Genomic DNA, 23666 nt, shown 5'->3' with positions numbered 1-23666 from the left:
AACAAACATTTTTGAAATAGGGTATTTAGTGTTTCAAAAATATGTCTTTTCTCTCATCCATCATTATTAGCCCCAAAGTATATATAAATATATGTATAATTAGCAAAATTCAACAATTTTCCGTCAAAATCTCTTATTGATGATGGTGGTGTTGGACCAAATTATATTTAACTATATATAGAATTAGCAAAATTCAACAATTTTCCACCAAAATCTCTTATTAATGATGGTGGTGTTGGACCACTGGGCTAAACATTCAAGTGTCTTCAGGTATGTTTGCTTGTATTTAAAAGTTCAATAAAAAAAATCATGTGCAGTGCTAATTTCCCTTTTTTTGTATGGCTATTCTACAAAAGCACGTCCACTTACCCCTCCAACTCTTTCAAAATAAGCTCCAACACTGCCAAAGTGGATAAGCTGTTCGTTGAAGAACCACGTGAACTTCAGATCCAGTGAAGGGTCATGATACACCTGGCATGGTAGCACAATGCTCTCTCCCACCGTCACGTCCATATGACCAGCTGGGCTTGTGATCACGGTTGGCTCTGGAAATATGGAACACTGGTTCAGAAAAAAACAAAAAAATCTAAAATAGTCGATATTTTTCCTTCGTTCACAATTCACCCTTTTTTTTCACCTGGATATAATACATTATACCATTACCGTATTCTAGCGACTATAAGGCGCACCGCATTATAAGGCGCACCCTCAATGAATGACATTTTTCCCCCATATATAAGGCGCACTGTATTATAAGGCGCACTGTCTATTTTTGAGAAAATTTAAGACTTTGTAGTGCGCCTTATAGTCGTAATAATACGGTAATTGCTATTGACTTCCAGGTATGAAGCACTCACTACACAGTCACCTCTAGAGCCAGCCATTGTTGATGTTTTGGATGTTTTTGGATAAAATCTTGCAGTGGGGGAGGAGCTATATGATGGAAGATTTTGTAAACTAAGATGGCATCTGCATATTTAACAGTATTGTTTCAGTTCAGGCGTTTGTGTTTTTTTAAGATTCGACAGTGGTGGTTTTTCGTTTTTGGTTTTCTGTTTTTTTCCATATATAAGGCGCACTGGATTATAAGGTGCACTGTCTATTTTGGAGAAAATGACTTTTATGTGCGCCTTATAGTCGTGAAAATACGGTAATATGATTTCTGTGTTTCAGAGCCACAAATATTTGACTGCTACGGACAGAGGGGGCATACTGGAATAAATTGCATTTGGTCTGCTACCAGAGCATATACTGCATCCCTTATGTGAATTGCATAAATTAAAGGCTTGCCCAATACGTCTCTGTACAACTGTATTGCTGCAGTGGCAAAGATTAAAAAAGAAACTTACTATGCACCGCAATTCAAGTATGTGCTAATACTTTATTTGTCTTTTCGCATTTGCATCTCCATTAATCTCATTTTAAAAGGGTCCTGGACTAAAATATGAAATAGTAAAAATATGCAGTGGTGTGAAATTTGAATGTTTTCAGTTATAAATCACTGGTTGTTTGGATCAGCAACTTCATTTTTCTATATAAAACAAAAATGAATGCACAGAGTAACAACATTGAACTGAAGTACTCCAGGTAGTTCTTTGTTACTTTCAATGGGTCAGGTAGGCTCACAATGCATTTGATGATCAGGCAGCAGTACTTTGCAGTGTTGACCAAGTACTTTTACGGCACATTACTCCTCAGCCAATCATATAGTGCAGAAATGGGCAAACTACGGTCTGCGGGCCACATTCGGGCCGCTAGGCCTTTTAATCCGGCCTGCCGACGTTGTCCAAATAATGTTTTTTTTTCCCCAAGATGGCGCTGTCACGCAGAAGCCAGTGGCAGTAGCTCTGTCCACTCTTATTTGTTTTTTTGTGTTTTACAGCCCCTCTATCTTTTTTTAAATTACATTTTAATATTTCTTAATACATTCATTTTTACTTGACTTTGTACTTTATACTTTTTACTTAAATGATCAGTGATGAGTATGTTAATACTTTAGTCCCTTGGTTCAGTTTATGTTTCATATGTACTGTTAACGGATGGAGTTTTTTATTTGTATCGTATCATGTGCTGACCCAGCCCATCTGTCAAATTTTTAAAGTCAATGTGGCCCCCGGGCCAAAAAGTTTACCCAGTTTATGTTTCATATGTACTGTTAACGGATGCAGTTTTTTATTTGTATTGTATCATGTGCTGACCCGGCCCATCTGTCAAATTTTTAAAGTCAATGTGGCCCCCGGCCCAAAAAGTTTACCCACCCCTGATATAGTGTCACTAGTGTGATACAAAAGGTTTCAAACAGATATGCATACCCAAACAGTTTTGATAGCTACACCGCCGAGCTGGTGATCTTTTGTTTTATTTGCTATCATAACAAAGCAAGAACAACTAATTTCAAAGGCATTTGAGATTCAACCTGACACCGAGGATATGTCAAATGGTTCTAAATATTTAATAACTTCATGGTTTTCTGGGTAGAGGAAATGGCAATAGCTGATTCATGTCATACTACGGTAGCTTAGTAACTGTAAAAAAGACAAACATGCCAGGGTAAGTTAATATTTTAAACATATTTCTGTTGAATAAATAATATGTAGATTTAGGTAAGCACTATTGAGAAAGAAAAAATATAGAGTTCATTTGAAATAAAAAAGTGGAAAAGTCCTGACATCGTTGGTTTAGTTCCCTTTTTATTCTATCTCTTAAGGGTTTCTCGTTCAACTGCACCAAGGAGATAATAGAGCAAATGCTGAGAGTCCAGTTAAGAAGTGAATTTATGCAGCTGTGTCATAAGTACTGTATCTAACAGACAGATGAGCCAATACAGCATGTCAGGGGAATAACAGTCTATATTCAACACTGTCAAAACAAGGCAAATTGTTTATCTTTAGAGAAATGGCTTGTCGAAGCATGCATTCTAGGTAAATCAGGGCAAAGTTTCCGTGGTAGTCACAAAATGAGAAGAACTTTCTGACACGGATTGCAAAGCTGTCATATCCGTCTCCTGTTATGATGGTGTTGAAAATCAGAAATTGGCTTCCTTATTCAAAACATACGGTATTCCTTCCCACACACAATTATACTCATTTTGGTGGTGTTGAGATTTTTAAGTCTTGGTCTGACATTTTACAGTCTGGATTTTACTACTTGCATCATAATTAGCATACAAATTGCAGCAAATTTTGTGGTTACGCCTCAGTATTCCCATTCTGATCAAGTAGAGCCTAAATGCTATGTATGCAGTTTAATTTGTCGTTTGGGAGGAACACAAAGCATGACATGAACTCCAGCATAAGAATTATTTACACTCTGGAAAGCAAGGAATTAAACAATTAACTATTAAAGTAAGATTAAGCTTAAGAGTTGAAAACATTTTTTTTTAGCGCTTAAGGCTAGGTTAGTTTTTGTACTGTTTCCGTAAAGAGAATAAAATTGTTAATGTTGCTCGTTAGGCATTCACTTGCTTGTTTTGCTGCAAAAGAGTTGGAGATATGTCGGTCCACAAGAATTTAGGAATGGAACCGTACTCAGTCTAGCTTTGCTGACTTTATGAACATACGAAAACATAAGCACAGACGAGAATACGTATAGAGAAACATCCCTTGTCCTAACGCCAAGACTGGGAAAGGAACAGACTCTTTAGATGGCAAAGACTACTTATTTGAGTATAAGACGCAAAAAAATTGGACCAAAAAAGCTGAAGAAAAAGTTGCGTGTTATACATGAATTCCGGTGAAAAACTGCCCTCTGCTGGTGAGATGTAGAACACGTTCTATTGGCGGGTGCTAAAACTCAAAAACTACTCAAGAAGAATGGAATCAATTGTTTGGTGAATCTGATGATGGTGATGATGATGGTGAATCAGACTGAAAAAATTTGAATATTCTGATGACGAATTAGACTTAAAAATTGTTTGATTGATTGGAATTTGATTTATTTGATAAGGGACAGCACATGAACATGTTTATACTCATGTTAATGAACATATGTATGTAAATAACTATAACGTAAATTCCATTCGAAATTTGTGTCATACTGGTAGTTTGTTTTACTAGGTTTCTGTACCATATCATATGAATATATCTTTTGTTATATTCAGCATTTGCCAGTTACAAGTACAAGTGCAATCCTTGGTGAGAATAGTGCAAAAAAATATACCAATTTTTAGTCATAAATTATGGGTGCGTCTTATACTCAAATAACTACAGTATGTACCCAAGAAGACTTGAAAAACTCCACTTGACATCCCTCTTTATTCTGAGACTGTGAAAGTCTTAAGATGTGAGCCTAGCATTACTCAACAGCCGAACTAAAAAGTAAACCCAATTTCTACATGTAATGAAAGGTAGTGGAGACCAGAGATGAATAGTTGGTCTTCTGTGCTCAAGTATTTGCAATTCAAAGTAGATGTGAAGAGGCATCACGAAAGGACACTCTAATAGAGCTTCTGTTGTCGACTCAGCTTGTTAAAATGACCCAGAGATCTTTTTACTGCATAGCAGACGTGTTATTTAAAAATGCCATTGTGGGGGAAAAATAAATTAACCATTGAGCAAAATAGAAGCAATCAGCCTCTGGCTTTCTGCAGCTCTTGCCCATCAACTAATTGGACTTCATGTAAGTCATCTATGTTGCTGGCGTATTTGTGGGTACTTGGCCCGAAAAAGTCAATTTTTAAGTAATTTAAAACACAACATTGGTTGAAAGTCAAGCAGCTCAAGCACACACGACGAGTTATTTTGATTTGAGGTCTCCTTGAATAATTACAAGTCAGTTAAGTCAATTAGCTATCAATACGGTACTACAGAATTTGTATTTTAAGACATAGGATCATTCATTGGCAGTTTTTAGACATGAAAGTGTATGTTAGTGATGGAATGGTAGCAACAGACTGAACACAAGCCTATAAAAGAAAACAAGCTATGAACACAGCTTACCGTTTAACCACTCTCCATTCACAAAGTGAGTTTTATTGTGCGAAACACATTTTTGTGTCTACACGCACATATACACACATCTTAATTACTAAGGATTATGAAAAGATGTAGATGAGTCTGGAGCATGTGTAAGTGAGTTGTTAGCAGTGCGGCACAGTAAAGTAAAGCAAAGTGGTTTAAAGATACCGAGCTTGTGTTTATGTCTGGTTGTGCTCTTACCCTAAGACAACACATTTGTTTCTTGGTAGTGGTGTCGTCATAAACCCCCCATTGTTGTGCCGTCTTATTTAAACTTTAAGAATCTATTCCTCAGTGCTAAATTTGACAGTGGTATTTTTCCAGTTTGCTATCTTGATTGTTTTATTTTTATTTAGCTTTTTGCTTGAAGTAGCTTGGAAAACATTAAGCAAATACATATATAAGCAAATGTAAAGATTTGTTTTCTTTTTTAAACACTTTCCGATTTAATCTGTTTAAAATTTGTAAACTAAATAAGATTAAATTTTTCAATGAAATGCACATTTTACTACAGCACCTGGATAGATTACGGATGTATTGGGTGCTCGGACGTTTGATCGCCGGTCTTTTGGTCGCGTGTCTTTTGGTCGCCTGTCTTTTGGTCGCCTGTGTTTTGGTCGCCCGTCTTTTGGTCACCGGTCTTTTGGTCCCATTTGGCCGTCAGTCTTTTGGTCGCCGGTCTTTTGGTCGCCAGTCAAATAGTGACAGAGAGTTTACTGTTGAAACCAGCTCTCAAAATCATATCCATGAAAGAGGTTAATATCTAAGAGAGAGAGAGTTTTATATCTAAGTACTGTTTAATATCTAAGTACATTTGACCGGCAACCAAAAAGGACCAAAAGACCGGCGACGAAAAGACCAGCGACCAAAAGAACCGCGACCAAAAGAACGGCGACCAAAAGAACGGCGGCCAAAAGACCGCCGACCAAAAGACCGCCGACCAAAAGACCGCCGACCAAAAGACCGGCGACCAAAAGACCGGCGACCAAAAGACCGGCGACCAAACGTCCGGTCACCCATTTATTGTCTTCAGTGTAGAAGGATGGAAAACCACTGGCATCTTAAATATTTTGATGTACTGATAATTTTGTCCCAGTGATTTAATTTGTATTATTTTAATAGTCATAATTGTCATGATGATATTTATTATTACAGTACCTACTTTGATGTTAAAGTCCAACATGAAGGGAGATTAATCTCTTCATCCAATTTCTACAGCACTTTTCCTTATTGAGGTCGCAGGTGAGCTGAAGACTATCCCAGGTGACTTTGGGCAAAAGGCAGGGTATATCCTGCACCGGTTATTAGTCACTCGCTAGGCAGGGCAAAGTTTAATCTACAAAAGCAGGCATACTTACCTTTAACCAAAAGACTGCCAGCACTGCTCGCTACGCCAAACTGGTTTCTGGCCACACATGTATACAGACCGGCATCCATTTTAGACACATTGGAAATACGAAGGCTTCCATTATCCAATACAGTAACTCTAAGGGAAATAATGCAAACACATTCATGCACAGTTATATGAAGTTTAGAAAGGCATATCCTGTTGAAACTGGCTGACAGTATGAGTGTAGTTTGAGGTACTTAAACTTGAATATAGTCTTGCTTGTGCAAGAGGAATATTCATGCTGCTGAAATGAAGAAGCCCAGTGTCCTTAAGCATTTAAAATGGAGCCTCGAGTTTATCTCAGCAAATTTTAATTGGCTGCCTGAGCTGCAGTATGACATAAGGAGGACCTCAGCAATAAGTGTTAGTTTGATTTCTGTGCACTGACTTGATAAGAATAGCGCATTTCCTAAGATGTATTCATAGTCCGTAACTGTACTTGAATTGTTAATATGTGAATTATTACTCCATAAATCATAGTAGTATATATACATATGAGCTCACCCTGTGTATTTTATGATAACAGGAATTAAACTTGATGCAGTCAACCAATTTCACGATATGATTCTGATAAATCTCTAGTTTGTGAAGCTCAATTTGACAATTAAACGATAAAAAAAAATCAAACCTTATTGTGTAATGTCGTAAATAGAAAATTCCACCCATTAAATTTCACTCGCATTCAAGTGTTTTGTCTGTTTCATTATTTCATTTTTCGTACCACACATCCTCACAGGGGTTGCGGGGGTTGCCGGAGCCTATCCTAGCTGACTTCGGCAAAAGGCAGAATACAACCTAGACAAGTCGCCAGTCAGCCGTAGGGTAGGGCATACAGAGAGACAAACGGCCATCTGCACTCACAATCATACTGCCACCAGGTGTGACCGGACGTTTGGTCGCCGGTCTTTTGGTCGCCGGTCTTTTGGTCGCCGGTCTTTTGGTCGCCGGTCTTTTGGTCGCCGGTCTTTTGGTCGCCGGTCTTTTGGTCGCCGATCTTTTGGTCGCCGGTCTTTTGGTCGCCGGTCTTTTGGTCGCCGGTCTTTTGGTCGCCGGTCTTTTGGTCGCCGGTCTTTTGGTCGCCGGTCTTTTGGTCCCTTTTGGTCCCTTTTGGTCATCATTCAAATGTACTTAGATATCAGACAGTACTTAGATATTAAACTCTCTCTCTTAGATATGAAACTATCACTCATGAATATAATTTTGAGAGCTGGCTTCAACAGTAAACTCTCTGTCACCATTTGACCGGTGACCAATAGAGACCAAAAGACCAGCGATCAAAAGACCAGCGATCAAAAGACCAGCGATCACAAGACCGGAGACCAAAAGACCGCCAACCAAAAGACCGGTGAACAAACGTCCAAGCACCGCATCCAGCAGTAGTCTAACCCGTGTCTGCCTGCCTGCACCAAAGTCAGACAAGTGAACAATCACTCCATCAGACGGCTGTTTTGGATTGGATTGGATAATTTTATTCATCCCGTATTCGGGAAACTTCATTGTCTCTTTCCATTGTAGTAATAACTATTAATGACTCAAAGCCAGGACAAAAACATAAAGACAAAAGATAAACATTGCTTCCAGCAATAATTAAAACTGCTTCAATTATTCCTCCCAAATGTCAGTGAAATTTCAAAGATGATCTGCTTGGCTATGTGACAAAAGAAGTTTATGCCTCCACAACAGATTAACCTATCAAGCGATAACAACAGACTTTTATTTCTACTGTCAAGATCATCAGTCAAGACTGGCACATTTCATCTGATGCAGAGCGTGTGCTAGTGCCGCTTTACCTGTCAACGGACAGCTGTAGTGAAATATAACCAGCTATGACAGATGACAAGTCAGCAAGATAGCACTTGTAGAGTGTATTACGAATGTTTCTGATTAAAAAAAAAACTCTAGAAAAGGCTTAATGTCTTAGAAACTCTTAAGTGATTCTGTGGTGATTCAATTTAGTCTGGCTAATGACAGGCTGTGTGTAACTGAACATTTTGTGCCTAACTTTGCAGAAAAAGTCTGTCAAGTCATCACTCAACTTGGTGTGTGTGTACACTGTCAATTTTAAAAATCTATTACTGCGTTCTTTGTGCATGGATTCAGAAATTAATCTCCGAGAGTCGATATGTACAGTGTTCCCTCGGTCATTGCGGTTAATGGGGACCGGGACCACCCGCGATAAGTGAATTTCCAGGGGATTCCCCTTCAAAAATGCTTAATTTGAATTTAATTCAAAAAATATATGTATATATATTTATTATTTTTTATTTTTTGTACCCCCATGTATACAGTACATCATATAGAATACAGGTAGAGAGTGAAATTCATGTTATAACAAAAAGAAAACAGTAAAATATGTTGTCTCAATGTAATATTTATATTTTTATTTTTTATTTTTTTTCCCCCAAAAAATCTGACTCACCTGACTTTCAAGTGGGAGGCCGGAGTTTGAATCTTGGTGTTTTTTTTTTTTTTTTTTTTTTAAAGAAAAAAGCCTTACTATACTATGTAGTATTTTGAAGGGAAAAAAAGCCTAAATATACCAATATTTGAAACAGCCAAAACAATAAATACAACTGCCTACTTTAGGGAGCCTGTGGCTCAGTGAATAAGTCATTGACCTCCCACCTCTGTAGACCTGGGTTCAAATCCTGGTTTGCTCTGCTTTGTAATTTGATCTAACTTTTCCCACTTGAAGGTACAATAAAGGACTAAGTATGATCTGGGTGTGAAAAGAGACAAAACAACAAATACTACTGCCTAATATTGGAGAGAGGTGAAAAGAGACAAAACAACAAATACTACTGCCTAATATTGGAGAGAGGTGGCCCAGTGGATAAGTCATTAGTTTCCTGCTTCTTTGGTCTTGGGTTCAAATCCAAGCACCTGCTAAGATTTTCTCAATATTATTCAGGTAAATCAATAAGATAAAATTACAAGTACTACTGCTCTCTCTCTCACAGGGCGGTGGCCCAGTGGATAAGTCATCAGTCTCTCACCTATGTAATCCTGGGTTCAAATCCAAGTGGAAGCAAAGATTTTCCCATTATTATTCAGGTAAATCAATTAGATAAAATTACAAGTACTACTGCATTCTCTCACAAGGTGGTGGCCCAGTGGATAAGTCATCAGTCTCTCACCTCTGTGGTCCTAGGTTCAAATCCGAGTGCAAGCAAATATTTTCCCAATATAATTCAGTTAAAAGAATAAGTTCTAATGCCTAAGTGTCTAAGTGTATAAGTCTTCAGTGGTGGATGAAGCATTTTGTGAAAAAAAAAGACTATGTGCTAATACACCAAAATAACGATACATTTTTGACAGGATTCGATGTTATTTAACTGAAAAATAGAGCAAAGAGTAAATAAATCCTCAACATCGAATAGTAAACTTTTTTTAAATTTATTTTGATATGAATTAAATGTGTTTTCCACACTATGCGTGGGTTTTCTCAGGGGTTTCTGATTTCTTCCATCATATTAAAAACATCCATTGTAGGATGGTTAAGGTTAACACTCTAAATTGCCCCTGGGAATGCGTGTAAGCCCTGTGATTGGATGGCTACCAATTTGTGTAGTTGGCTTGGATAGGCTCCTACACCCCCCGGGACCCTAGTGAGGATAAGCAGTCAGAAAATGTACTAAATGAAATAATTGTATCTGGCAATTAATCGCCTCTCTTGGAAATAGGTTTAATCTCAGTCATTGAATTGGAGCAACCATGTATTGCTTTGAGCAAAGATTTGGGTATAAATGTAATTAATATGTTACTCAGTAAGTTGTCGTCACGCTGAGCAACACTTGAATGTGATTGGCTGTGAGATGGCAGCAGACAATCTTTAAATCTAAGTCATTTGTTCAGGAAGTGGGGTTGTGCCAATTTAATCAAATTCTGTCACATCAATTTTTGATAATGCCTCCTGGACTTGATTGTACAGCAATTTCCTGAATACATTTGGATCATTTGAAATTAATTACGCAGCTCAAGATGCCATTCACTGCTTGAAACAGCATGGGACACAGTAATGGGCTTAAGCCAATATTTCAAATATAACTTTGTTTCATAAAAGCACCCTTCAAATATTCTTAACTGAAACAAAGTGACCAGTTTGGTCACCAGTTGATATGCTAACCAAAAATCCACTGTACTGCCTTGCCAAATACGATTAATTAACTACTACTGTGTCGCAATGAGGAACATTATCTTTTGGTAAACTTTCAGTGTTCCATTTTAAATTAATATTGCAATGTAGCAAATAACAGGATTATGGACAATTGTGAAACCCAATTAATATTTAGTCATGTGACACAATAAATAGACACTTTCTTGTTCATATTGATGGCTGTTAAATGAAGATACTGGTTGTAAAATCCCAATCAAAGAAAATGTATATTTATAAGTGTTTACAATCATTACATTTAGATCCCTTTAATCATAAAATATTCTAGCAACATGTTATTTTTTACAATCATCATAGTATGCAATGCAAATCAAAATTAGTATGTGAAATGGGTTGATGCAATCATTTATGCTGTTTGAGAATTGATTGCAATCACCTTTGCCTCTTAGCAAAGAAACACATTTGTTAAAGGTAACGGTGTGACATTAAGGTCACATTGTTGAGCAAATACTTATTTATGCTTACCACATGACCAATAATCAAAGAATTTTGAAAATCCCTCCGGTGAGATTGTATTTCATTATCTGATTTTTTAGCTAACTTGTACCTCGCTTTGTAAATATTACCTCTGAAAGATTAGAAGGAATTATTTTCTTTCAGTTAAAACTATGGGATGGATTACCGCTGTGCCACAGCTGTGAAAAACCTGACTAAAGGGTGCCTGGACGTTTGATCGCCTTTAGGGTAACCCTAACCCTAACCCTAACCCTAACCCTAACCCTAACCCTAACCCTAACCCTAACCCTAACCCTAACCCTAACCCTAACCCTAACCCTAACCCTAACCCTAACCCTAACCCTAACCCTAACCCTAACCCTAACCCTAACCCTAACCCTAACCCTAACCCTAACCCTAACCCTAACCCTAACCCTAACCCTAACCCTAACCCTAACCCTAACCCTAACCCTAACCCTAACCCTAACCCTAACCCTAACCCTAACCCTAACCCTAACCCTAACCCTAACCCTAACCCTAACCCTAACCCTAACCCTAACCCTAACCCTAACCCTAACCCTAACCCTAACCCTAACCCTAACCCTAACCCTAACCCTAACCCTAACCCTAACCCTAACCCTAACCCTAACCCTAACCCTAACCCTAACCCTAACCCTAACCCTAACCCTAACCCTAACCCTAACCCTAACCCTAACCCTAACCCTAACCCTAACCCTAACCCTAACCCTAACCCTAACCCTAACCCTAACCCTAACCCTAACCCTAACCCTAACCCTAACCCTAACCCTAACCCTAACCCTAACCCTAACCCTAACCCTAACCCTAACCCTAACCCTAACCCTAACCCTAACCCTAACCCTAACCCTAACCCTAACCCTAACCCTGGACGTTTGATCGCCTTTAGGGTAACCCTAACCCTAACCCTAACCCTAACCCTAACCCTAACCCTAACCCTAACCATTTTGTATTTAAACACACCATAAACCCTAACCCTTAATCACACCCTAACCTTGACCATTTTGTAATTAAACACACCCTAACCCCTAACCATTTTGTATTAAAACCCACCCTAACCATTTTGTATTTAAACACACCCTAACACTAATCCCTAACCCTAACCATTTGTATTTAAACACACCCTAACCCTAACCATTTTGTATTTAAACACACCCTAACCATTTTATATTTAAACACACCCTAACCATTTTGTATTTAAACACACCCTAACCATTTTGTATTTAAACACACCCTAACCCCTAACCATTTTGTATTTAAACACACCCCAACCCCTAACCATTTTGTATTTAAACACACCCTAACCCCTAACCCTAACCATTTTGTATTTAAAAACACCCAAACCCTAACCATTTTGTATTTAAACACACCCTAACCCATAACCATTTTGTATTTAAACACACCCTAACCATTTTGTATTTAAACACTCCCTAACCATTTTGTAATTAAACACACCCTAACCCCTAACCCTTACCATGTTGTATTTAAACACACCCTAACCCCTAACCCTAACCATTTTGGTTTTAAACACACCCTAACCCCTAACCCCAACCCTAACCATTTTGTATTTAAACACACCCTAACCCTAACCATATTGTATTTAGACACCCTAACCCTAACCATTTTGCATTTAAACACACCCTAATCGTAACCATTTTGTATTTAAACACACCCTAACAGCAACCATTTTGTATTTAAACACACCCTAACCATTTTATATTTAAACAAACCCTAACCGTTTTGTATTTAAACACACCCTAACCCCTAACCATTTTGTATTTAAACACACCCTAACCCCTAACCATTTTGTATTTAAACACACCCTAACCCCTAACCATTTTGTATTTAAACACACCCTAACCCTAACCATTTTGTATTTAAAAACACCCTAACCCTAACCATTTTGTATTTAAAAACACCCTAACCATTTTGTATTTAAACACACCCTAACCCATAACCATTTTGTATTTAAACACACCCTAACCATTTTGTATTTAAACACACCCTAACCATTTTGTATTTAAACACACCCTAACCCCTAATCCTTACCATGTTGTATTTAAACACACCCTAACCCCTAACCCTAACCATTTTGGTTTTAAACACACCCTAACCCCTAACCCTAACCATTTTGGTTTTAAACACACCCTAACCCCTAACCCCAACCCTAACCATTTTGTATTTAAACACACCCTAACCCTAACCATATTGTATTTAGACACCCTAACCCTAACCATTTTGTATTTAAACACACCCTAATCGTAACCATTTTGTATTTAAACACACCCTAACTGTAACCATTTTGTATTAAAACACACCCTAACCATTTTGTATTTAAACACACCCTAACCATTTTATATTTAAACAAACCCTAACCCTCACCACTCAAACCCTCAAACGCTAACAACGACCAAAAGACCGGCGACCAAACGTCCAGTCACGTATGTATGTGCAGTATAAACATTTCTAATGAGTGAGAGAGCAGAGAATAGGCTTGCGAAATATGTTGCAATAATGTCGAATTCTAAATGTGGTATGCTACTCACACACTTTAGTGTAAGAATGTAATGCTCAACCTCAAATGGGAAATTTTTCCATTTGGGTGCTGTTGCACACACAGCCTTTTGGCAGAATTTTCCTTTTTATGTTTAAGAAGGTAATATAACTGCAAGCCGGGTCTATCCTCACACAGCACAATGAGAATTTTGGTGTCTATGCTGTCGTTACCCTCTAAATAAAACATCTTACAGTAGTATCCACTAAATTTTAGCCTGGTACTGATGTTTACTACACACTCAGCTTCTTTGTTTTGAAAGAAATGTAATGCAAGATGCCGTTTGCAAAATGTACAACTGTACCCACTCTTTGGTGCACATGGATATTTGAGAAAAAGCTGCTGAGACAGCCAAGTAATTATTCCTGTACCGAAAGAAAAAAAAATGGGAAACATTCTGCATGGAAGCAGGTGTTATTTTCTTCCTGCTGAGATATTTGTATACATGCACCAATATAACATGGAAATCCATCACTGACTGTTTTCAAGATTTTTACATTTTTGGGGGGAGAAAAAAGAAAGAATTCAACATTGGTTTGACAATTAGAAAAACAAAAAGATAATGTAAAAGTGCTAAGCATCAAAAGCCTCATTTAAGGCACAAACCTAAAGTGCTTAAAATATTATGAAAGTTTCTATCCTTGTCTAATATCTCTTTGGAGGCAAAACATTTTTAAATATTATTGACTATTGCCTTGGGTGCTTTTCCAAATGCTCTATTGAACAAAACCCTCTCCAAAATCAAATTATTTTTTTGTAAAAGGGAAGAAAAATCCAACTGAATTCATCAAATGACTTTCATTTTTAAGATATATTTTGTGCTATATTTAATTACATTCAAGTGCCATCTAATATTGTTGGTGGACTTCCCTGATTTAATAAACTCTGGTTTATTGTGGTGTACTATAGTGTGGGTAATATTTTCTTGCAGTTAAAACGTTAGTAGTTATTTTAATATCTGTGTTCATTAATTATGAATAATCGGTTTAAAATTTGCTGGATGAGTTCTTTCCTGATTTTGAAAACAAATTTCATCACAGCGGTTGTTCAACTTATGCCTTATTATGCCTTTAAGGTATTTCTAGTACCATTCTATTGAATAATAATCAAAATCTTCCTCTATGATTTGTAACTCATTTTGGTATGACATGTCACATATGGAATTCTCATAATTCCCAAACTTTCCATATCCCTTTACCTCCCAGTTGAGAGACATAGTCTCCTCAGTGTCACCTCAGTGGGTTGTGACTAGAACACCTCACCAGGGAGGCGTGCAGAAGGCATCCTTTTCAGATGCCTGAGCCACCTCATCTGGCATCTTTTATTATGGCAGAGCTATGGCTTTACTCTCAGCCCCTCTCCGATGATGGAGTTTCTCACCCTAAGGGAAAGGCCAGACACTTTGTGGCGGAAACTCATTTTGGATGCTTGTATCCGTTTTTTTTTCTTTTTTTGGGTCAAAACCCTCAGTTTGTGGCCATAGTTGAGTTTAGGAACACAGATCGACTGGTAAACAGAGAGCTCTGCTGTTTCTTTACCACAACATACCAATGCAGATTCCGCAACAGCCACATCTAGACACTGCCATTCTGCTTAAATATCGTGGTTGTTATTGATTAGCAAGGAAGTCTAATAACAAAGCTTCACAGAGTTAACATATCCAATAACACTCTCCTCGTGCAAGTCTCCAAGCAGAACGCGGGCGAGACCAACAGGAAAACATTCCAACACCTCCTACAAGGAATCCAAAAAGCCTGAGTCCTCTGAGATAGTGTTTTCTGTTTTGGCACAAAAATTAATTAGGCCACTTCACCTGGCATGAAGGTTGAGTGGGGCTACCCTATCATTTACGGTGCTCGGACATTTGGTCGCCGGTCTTTTGGTCGCCGGTCTTTTGGTCGCCGGTCTTTTGGTCGCCGGTCTTTTGGTCGCCGGTCTTTTGGTCGCCGGTCTTTTGGTCGCCGGTCTTTTGGTCGCCGGTCTTTTGGTCGCCGGTCTTTTGGTCGCCGGTCTTTTGGTCGCCGGCCTTTTGGTCGCCGGCCTTTTGGTCGCCGGTCTTTTGGTCGCCGGTCTTTTGGTCGCCGGTCTTTTGGTCGCCGGTCTTTTGGTCGCCGGTCTTTTGGTCGCCGGTCTTTTGGTCGCCGGTCTTTTGGTCGCCGGTCTTTTGGTCGCCGGTCTTTTGGTCGCCGGTCTTTTGGTCGCCGGTCTTTTGGTCGCCGGTCTTTTGGTCGCCGGTCTTTTGGTCGCCGGTCTTTTGGTCGCCGGTCTTTTGGTCGCCGGTCTTTTGGGCCCCGGCCTTTTGGTCCCCGGCCTTTTGGTCGCCGGCCTTTTTGTCGTCGGTCTTTTGGTCCCTTTTGGTCGCGGGTCAAATGGTGACAGAGAGTTTACAGTTGAAGCCAGCTCTCAAAATTATATTCATGAGAGTTTAATATCTGAGTACTGTTTTATATCGAAGTACATTTGACCGGCGCCCAAAAGGCCGGTGACCAAACGTCGGGTCACGATCATCTACTGGGTTGAACTCCATCATACAGTTTCTGAACCCTAGAGAAATATGCTTACTTGTTGCAAAGTACAGTACAGCTCATGGTTGCATTAGTACATAAACCCCTCCACGATGAAAAGGTGGCGCCTCACGCGGAATTATTATTATGATTATACAAGTACCATCATTTGGAGTGCCATAGTTTTCTTTTGTTTCTACTCCTTGACAGGAATAATAAGAACTTAAAAGCTTTCCAAGCCAGCAAATCCAAGGAATCTCAATCAGTCCCAAAATGAACATCCAATAATTATCTCCTCCTTGGGAGCAATGTCTGATGAACACTTTATCTTCCTGTCTTTCCTTGCACACTGAGGTATTACATTGATCTGCACAACCTGATTTCTAATAAAACAAGGTTACCAGCTACCTCCCTTGATACTACATCTACTATAGCGCAAGAAGGTATGTTATTCCGCAGCTTGACATCGATCGGCCCTATTGGGGTTTCTTTCCATTTCCTACATGTCTCAACGGTGACTGCATCAACATCATCTACCATGTGTTGGAATACCTCTACATGCCACTAATGAGCTAATGGACCAAGCGTCTGTGAGCGGTCAATTATAGTTTGTAAACTATGAAAGCTGGAAGGACAATCAAGTCAAAGTCAGTATGTTTAAAAATATAGGGAAAATTGTAGGATGCATAATGTGTAGAACTTCCAAATGCTATTTTGCTGTTGTCCTGGTTTTTGCAGAAATATAAGTTAGAAAAATACCACGTCAATTAAATGCATGTGTTGCACTACATATGAATAAGGAATCGCAATACCTGTGGTTTTCTCTTAAGGCTTCTTTTCCTTTCCTCCATGAAATCACACCCCGGGGAGACATTCGAGGCTTGCATTCGATCAGGACATCACCACTCTGTCGAGCCAGAGTTTGAGGCTTCAACAAATTCTGAGAGAAATCTGGGGCTACAGCTAGAAGAATAGGAGAACAGATGAATGGTAGCATATTAAAATAAAAAATAAAGAAACAGCAGGAAATTTAAGAGGTTTGAATAACTCTTGAAATAAACTAGCTCATCAAGAGTAAGTGAGAACCAGAAAGATAAAGGTCAAGTCATGTATTCTACTGGGTGGCTACCCCATCCTTTTGCTTTAATACTCATATTCTCACATGGGCGCAAGACACATTTACAGATTAAAGAAGCGTCAGTGAGGTAGCCCGGGCATCCCTTTCCCATCAAATGGGTGCTCGGACGTTTGGTCGCTGGTCTTTTGGTCCCTTTTTGTCGCCGGTCAAATGGTGACAGATAGTTTACTGTTGAAACCAGCTCTCAAAATTATATTCATGAGAGAGAGTTTAAAATCTAAGAGAGAGTTTAATAGTACTGTTTGATATCTAAGCACATTAGACCGGTGACCAAAAGACCGGTGACCAAAAGTCCGGTCACGCCTCAGATGAGGCATTCCCAGGCCAAGCACAACAAAACCTTGTCTTTCCAGGTTCTTTCAATTCGGTCCTGGGTTAATCCAAGGACTTCAATGTTCTCTTACAGATCATCAGTTTAAATAATAAATACAGAACTAAATGTTATATATTGTGAATTAAACTGATAAGAAGCTGAAAAGGATTAAATGTTATTTTTGTTTTACACACATTACCCATTTCCCTTGTTGGTTTGAATTGTGGTTAATACTTCGTCAGCATCAGACAAACTTATGAAAATGCTCAAGATGATCTTATTGTCTTCTTACCTATGACTCGAAGCTCAGCATTGGTGAAGACTCTACCATGCTTATTCTCAGCTACACACTGGTATGTGCCGATGTCAGCAAGACTGAGGCTACTGATGGTCAACATTCCATTATTCACCTGGATTCGGCCCTGGTTGGGATATGAACAGAAACAAATATTCTCACGGGAAAAACACTGATGAAAATTTACAAAATTAAGGCAGTTGTACATTTTATTTTGTCACATATTAAGTAAATAGTCATATAAATGCAACATACGATAGTCTTCCACTTGCAAACTACCACTTCCACAGTTAATATTTCAAACAGTTGACCCCAAAATTTAAAAATGCATAGGTCATAAGTCTTTACATGGAGTATAAGATTAGAGTAAACTTTATCCGTCCTGTATTCGGGTATTTCAGTAATAAAAAATGAAAAAAAATCAAAGAAGAACAAAAAGAAAAGAAACAGCTTCCTCGGAAATATGAAAGAAGCCCTTGAGAAATGTATTTTTAGTAGCCTATTCTGAAAATAAACTACAATTATTAAATATATATATATATACAAACTATGACTATTTGACTACTATTTACATGTACATCGTCTTTAATAAACAGTGATTGACAGTAAGATTTTAATAATAAGAAAATTCTAATAAATCAAATCAAACAAATGAAAAGAAAAATAAATATTCAAGAAGAGAAACCCATCCCCATTATAATTACTTTTTTTAAAAATAGACCTGTGTGACTTTAGCTCCTTGGGTGAAGCACAATGATAATGTATAATGAATATATGATTTTCTACACTAGCATTGGCAATATTACATTTAAATACAAAATGTATTAATAGATAAATGCAACTCTCATTTTAAATGTATTTATTTTATGATTAAATATACAAATATTATAGACAAACGGGTTTCTATGCTGCATAAAACCATAATTTTGTGGCATGAGAGGTTTAACGCTACACAGCATTTAAATGTAGTTCAGTGGTTAGAGTGCAAAGGCCCTTAACTGAAATTAACCATTTCTATAGCGGAAAATGAGCCTCACATTTCTGTGAAGCTTTTTTTGCCCAATCACCCTTTCAGAGTTATTTCAATTCAGCAACACTTTCTCGAGCATGAAAGGCCTTTTTTATAAATTCATGCCATAACATTTTAATCGGATTAAATTTTGTAGTCTGACTAAGCCACTCCACTTTGCTTTTTTTTCTTTTCTCAATACAAGTTGACTTACTGGTGTGTTTTGGACCATAGCCCTCTGAAACTTAAATATGTGTCAACATGGAGTGATGTTTCTTTTTTTTCATTGAATGTGATGCTAGATCAGGGGTCGGGAGCCTTTTTGATGGAAAGAGCCATAAACAATTCTTTTAATTTTTATAAATGTTAATCCTTGAGAGCCATGCTCCGAATTTAGTCAACATACATGTAAATGTGTGCCTTTTTTACTCACTTCACCACTTTTAAAGTACAAAAGGTCTCCGAATTCTTTTGACAACATTGTTACATTGTTGCGAATCAATGAGTATCAATGAGAAAATCCATGCAAAAGAGTGTAATGAAAAAAAAAAGATTATAAGCCGCTTGGGGTAGTTTCAATACCATAATACCAATTTAACACTCCTATTCCTGTGCTTTCTCACCAGCAGTTTCCATAATTTACCTCACAGGTTAGTGGAGAGCCATAAGCACCCACCAAAAGAGCCATATGTGTCTCCCGAGCCATAGGTTCCCTACCCCTGTGCTAGAAAGTTGACATGAACACTCAATGCATATGATTACAATATGTTCGTGTGTATTTATGAAATAAAGCATCTTGTTACAAGATATAAAATTAATTAAGAAAAACATTACAACAGCAATAGTGTCAATGTATCTGTATCTTAATACAGAAAAAGTCCACATTACTTTATGAAATGTAGTTCAGTGTATGACCAATTTAATATTATAGTATAGTTAATGTGGTATTATAAAGCACATTATGAAACATTTAATTGGCAAAAAAAGTGATATCTAATTATATAAGACTGCTAATACGACAGGACGCTAGGCTGAATCTCCTGATACCCAACAGGCCCTGCAGCAAGAGAGACCATCTGCAAACCCGCTAAATCCTCCTCCAAATATGGGAAAATCCAAATCCATGTGAATAATACTGCTTCTTGCCACATGCTGCCAATTTAAGTAAAACGTAAACAATGATGATGAATGGTTGGTCTAAAAGGGATCGTAGTTAAAATTTACATGATTTCACGACACATTTCGTGACCCCATGTACTATTTTGTTCCAAATTTTAATTGCTGATCTCATCAGGAGAGAATTAATTCTGTACAGCATATGCAAATACTTTGACATAATTTAGCGTCCGCACTTTCATTTAGTTTCAATTATAAATGCTTTTGTCATAGTAACAGATAATACATTTGAGTGGGGGGGCCTGTATAAGAAGCAGTTTCAAAATAAAAGACAACAACCTAACTGGATTGAGGCCAAGAAAAGATGGATTTTATGTCTTTTCATGGAAGAAAGAGAGTGCTACCGTGGTTTTTGAATAGACAGTCCTTTTGAAAAAATATACTGTAAAAACCCACTGGAGTGAAAGAAACTAAAGAGATCTCTGTAAGTGCATGAGCTGGTGGTCGCTCTTCCATTCAGTAGAAACTGCCCTAGAGACTCTGTGGTGTCCCTGACATCTCTAAAAGGTGCAGTGAAAAATCTCATTTGAGTATTTTTTTTTTTCAAATCTGCCATTAGGAAAATGAGATTTAGGAAAATCAGCTTCTCTTGCTTTTTGGTATGTCTTTTAAATTTAATTTCTAAAACAACGCTGTCTTTGCACACCATTTAAGGAGATTTCAGGTAAGAGTGACATATTAAGCCAGCCAAGGGTAGAGTGTGGACTGTTGTGCCCCTATTTGTAAAATAATACATATTCATGTAAATACAAATTCATACAAATTTCATATTCAAAAGAATCCTCCTGTTTTCCCTAGGCCAGACATGGGCAAACTACGGCCCGCGGGGCATATCCGGCCCGCCGACGTTGTCCAAATAATGTCAGCCCCTCTATCTTTTTTTAAATTACATTTTAATATTTCTTAATACATTCCTTTTGACTTTACTTTGAACTTTATACATTTTAATTTAATGATGAGTGATGAGTATGTTAATACTTTAGTCCTTTTATTCTGTTTATGTTTCATATGTACTGTTAACGGATGCACTTTTTTTTTATATGTATCGTATCTTGTGCTGACCCAGCCCATCTGTCAAATTTTTTAAGTCAATGTGGTCCCCGGGCCGAAAAGTTTGCCCACCCCTGCCCTAGGCCTTCAAACAAGGCAGAACTGTTCTAGATATGGTCAGGAGGCGGAACTTAGCATTAAATTACATCATTGATTCTCAAGCAGTGTGCTATGGTACATCAGTATGTCAGATAAAATCATCAGGTATTACAAGTCTGGAGAAAAAGAATAAAATAAAGACGCAACAACTACAACAACAAGTAACCTGTGAATCCACTGGTGAGATTTTTTGTTTATAATTGGTATACGGCAAGTATTTTCTCTCAAAGATCCACCTGCTGTCTTACATTACACTGCGGTTACAATGCAGAATTTCAGGAAGGCAAAGGCTATGCATTTGTTTATTGTATGAAAGACATTAATTATTCCCAACTGTATTTTGGTACACTCACTGGTACATCCCTGACTCTGGTGAGTGAATAACCATAACATTTGTGTTTAGATACACCTCAAACAGAATGGCTACTATCACACTTAATTTGATTTGTTGACTAAGCAAAATATAATGCAGTATAATGTGAGTGGGTTCTTGTTTCGCTAAGGGGGGCATTTTGAAGTGACAAGCCTTTGCAGTTAATTCTGTTCCTCTGGAGAGAGCCAAAGAGGAGAGAAGGAATAGATAAATGTGTGTGGTAGAGTCTTAAGAGAAAGTCAAACCAAAACAGAGTGAGAAAAAAGGCTGAAAAAGAAATGGAAGGCTAAGACATTTCAATGAGAAATAACAAATGTTCACCTTGGCCCAACTTTGCGTCTGACTGTCGGTTTCTGTCTCTCTCTCTTTCTTTTTCTTCTACACTGACCTTTTTGGTTTGCGAATTGATTTAATGCTGCTCCTGTTGACGTTGGCATTTTGGAAATGGTAACCCCTCAACTCATTAATAAAGTCACATGAACAGAGAATGTTACCTGGGCAGACTGCCAAAGGAGGTTTTACAGTGGTATTTACAAATCAATAACGAATGATTCTTTTGGTTAAAGATACCTGATGGAGAAGTGACCTTTGATAAGACTAAGAAAATAATTTGTAATAATTAACTCCGCTAAATAGACATTTAATCACTTAATCACAAAAGTTTTGGTAACCAATTGTGATACACACATTATTCACAACTGCCATGAAGCAAGTTTCACACCACAATACAAAAGGTAAAGTGAAACAACGAATGGCAGGGAAAATTTCCCCAAACACACCAAAAATGGCGACCAACAAATATGACATATGGTAAAACAACACCTGCCAATCCAATCATAAACCTTGCATGTGCTGATGCCGAGACATCACCACTTAAGGGGAGCGACTTAAGTGCCCAAGATCCAAGGATCATTTAACAACCAGCTGTCATTGCTGCTTCATGTAATGCAAGGCAGCCATAAGATGCTGTAGTAGTACGAGAGAGCGAGAGAGACTAAAGCACTTATTAAGAGAAGATACGTCTCATGAACAATGACCTCTAATAATAAAATCATTGCAAGTCCTGTGATGCGAGTATTCACATTCTGCAATGTTGTGGTTCAAATGACATTGAAGACCTAATTCCTAATATTTAGACTGACATTCTGGGTACCCGGACGTTTGCTCGACGGACACTTGGTCCCCAGACATTTCGTCGAACGGACGTTTGGTCGACGGACAGTTTTCTCTCTGTCATGATTAGAATTTTGAGAGTGATAGATTACCTGGTTGATCGCTTTCAACAGTAAACTCTTTCTCTCAAAATGATTATAATGTTGGGATCGAGAGATTACCTGGTTGATCGCTTTCAATAGTAAACTCTCTCTCATGTTTCTAATTTTGAGAGCGAGCGAATCCGGTGACCAAACGTCTGTTCGACGAAACGTCCGGGGACCAAGTGTCCGTCGACCAATTGTCTGTTGACAAAACGTCCGGTCATGGACATTGTGATATACTTTACTACATTTCCTTATTTTGTTTCATTATGATGATACGTGTAGGTATGCAGAAAGAAACAATTAATGGCATTTTCATCACAATACAGTTAAGTTACACACCTCTGCCAGGTCCAGAAGCTCTCCATTTTTCATCCAACGATAAGAAGGTTTAGGTTTGGCACTGGCTTTGCACTCCCACACCAGAGTTTCATCAATCGTCTTCTGTGCATCCGGAGGCTTCTCAGTCAAATGAGGTGGAGCTGCCACAAATCATATGTAATGATTGCAGAATCCAAATATATAAACAGATTAACTGTAAAATCAAACTAGTAATTATTCAGTGCCAGCCTCCCCAAAGATAAATCATTCCAAATTAAATCAAATTTTATTTGATGAAATATAATAATCAAATGTAAAAAAAGTTGTTATATTTCTAGGAGAACGTTCGAAAAGAGTAAGATTATCATATAAACACATTATGAACAGAAAAAAATGCATTGGGTCTTTTAATTACAGTAATATGTTGTTGTTGTTTTTAATTTGGATGAACATTAAAGGTTTATAAGATTCTGAAAAAATATATTTGACAAAAATTATTATTTTCAATCATTTTTAAATAGTCCATAAATGGAGTCTGTTCAAATTTGATTTAACTCTGTATTTTATTTTACTATTTGAGGCACCTCT

General features: G+C 37.9%; 1 protein-coding gene across 2 annotated transcripts in view; it reads right to left on the bottom strand.

The window, feature by feature from the left end:
- Window positions 1-23666, bottom strand: part of cntn3a.1 (contactin 3a, tandem duplicate 1) — a 68738-nt gene that overhangs the window by 10236 nt on the left and 34836 nt on the right. For both annotated transcript variants that reach the window (XM_077721494.1, XM_077721502.1), the window contains exons 9-13: window positions 23100-23239; window positions 17792-17921; window positions 16861-17011; window positions 6314-6441; window positions 370-545 (exon numbers count right to left, since the gene is read on the bottom strand). In XM_077721494.1, the coding sequence (XP_077577620.1) occupies window positions 370-545; window positions 6314-6441; window positions 16861-17011; window positions 17792-17921; window positions 23100-23239 (725 nt within the window). The remainder of the gene's footprint in view (window positions 1-369; window positions 546-6313; window positions 6442-16860; window positions 17012-17791; window positions 17922-23099; window positions 23240-23666) is intronic.

This window comes from Stigmatopora nigra, chromosome 1 (genome assembly GCF_051989575.1).
Source record: "Stigmatopora nigra isolate UIUO_SnigA chromosome 1, RoL_Snig_1.1, whole genome shotgun sequence".
Taxonomy (NCBI): Eukaryota; Metazoa; Chordata; class Actinopteri; order Syngnathiformes; family Syngnathidae; genus Stigmatopora; species Stigmatopora nigra.
This window is presented reverse-complemented; position numbering and strand designations above follow the sequence as displayed.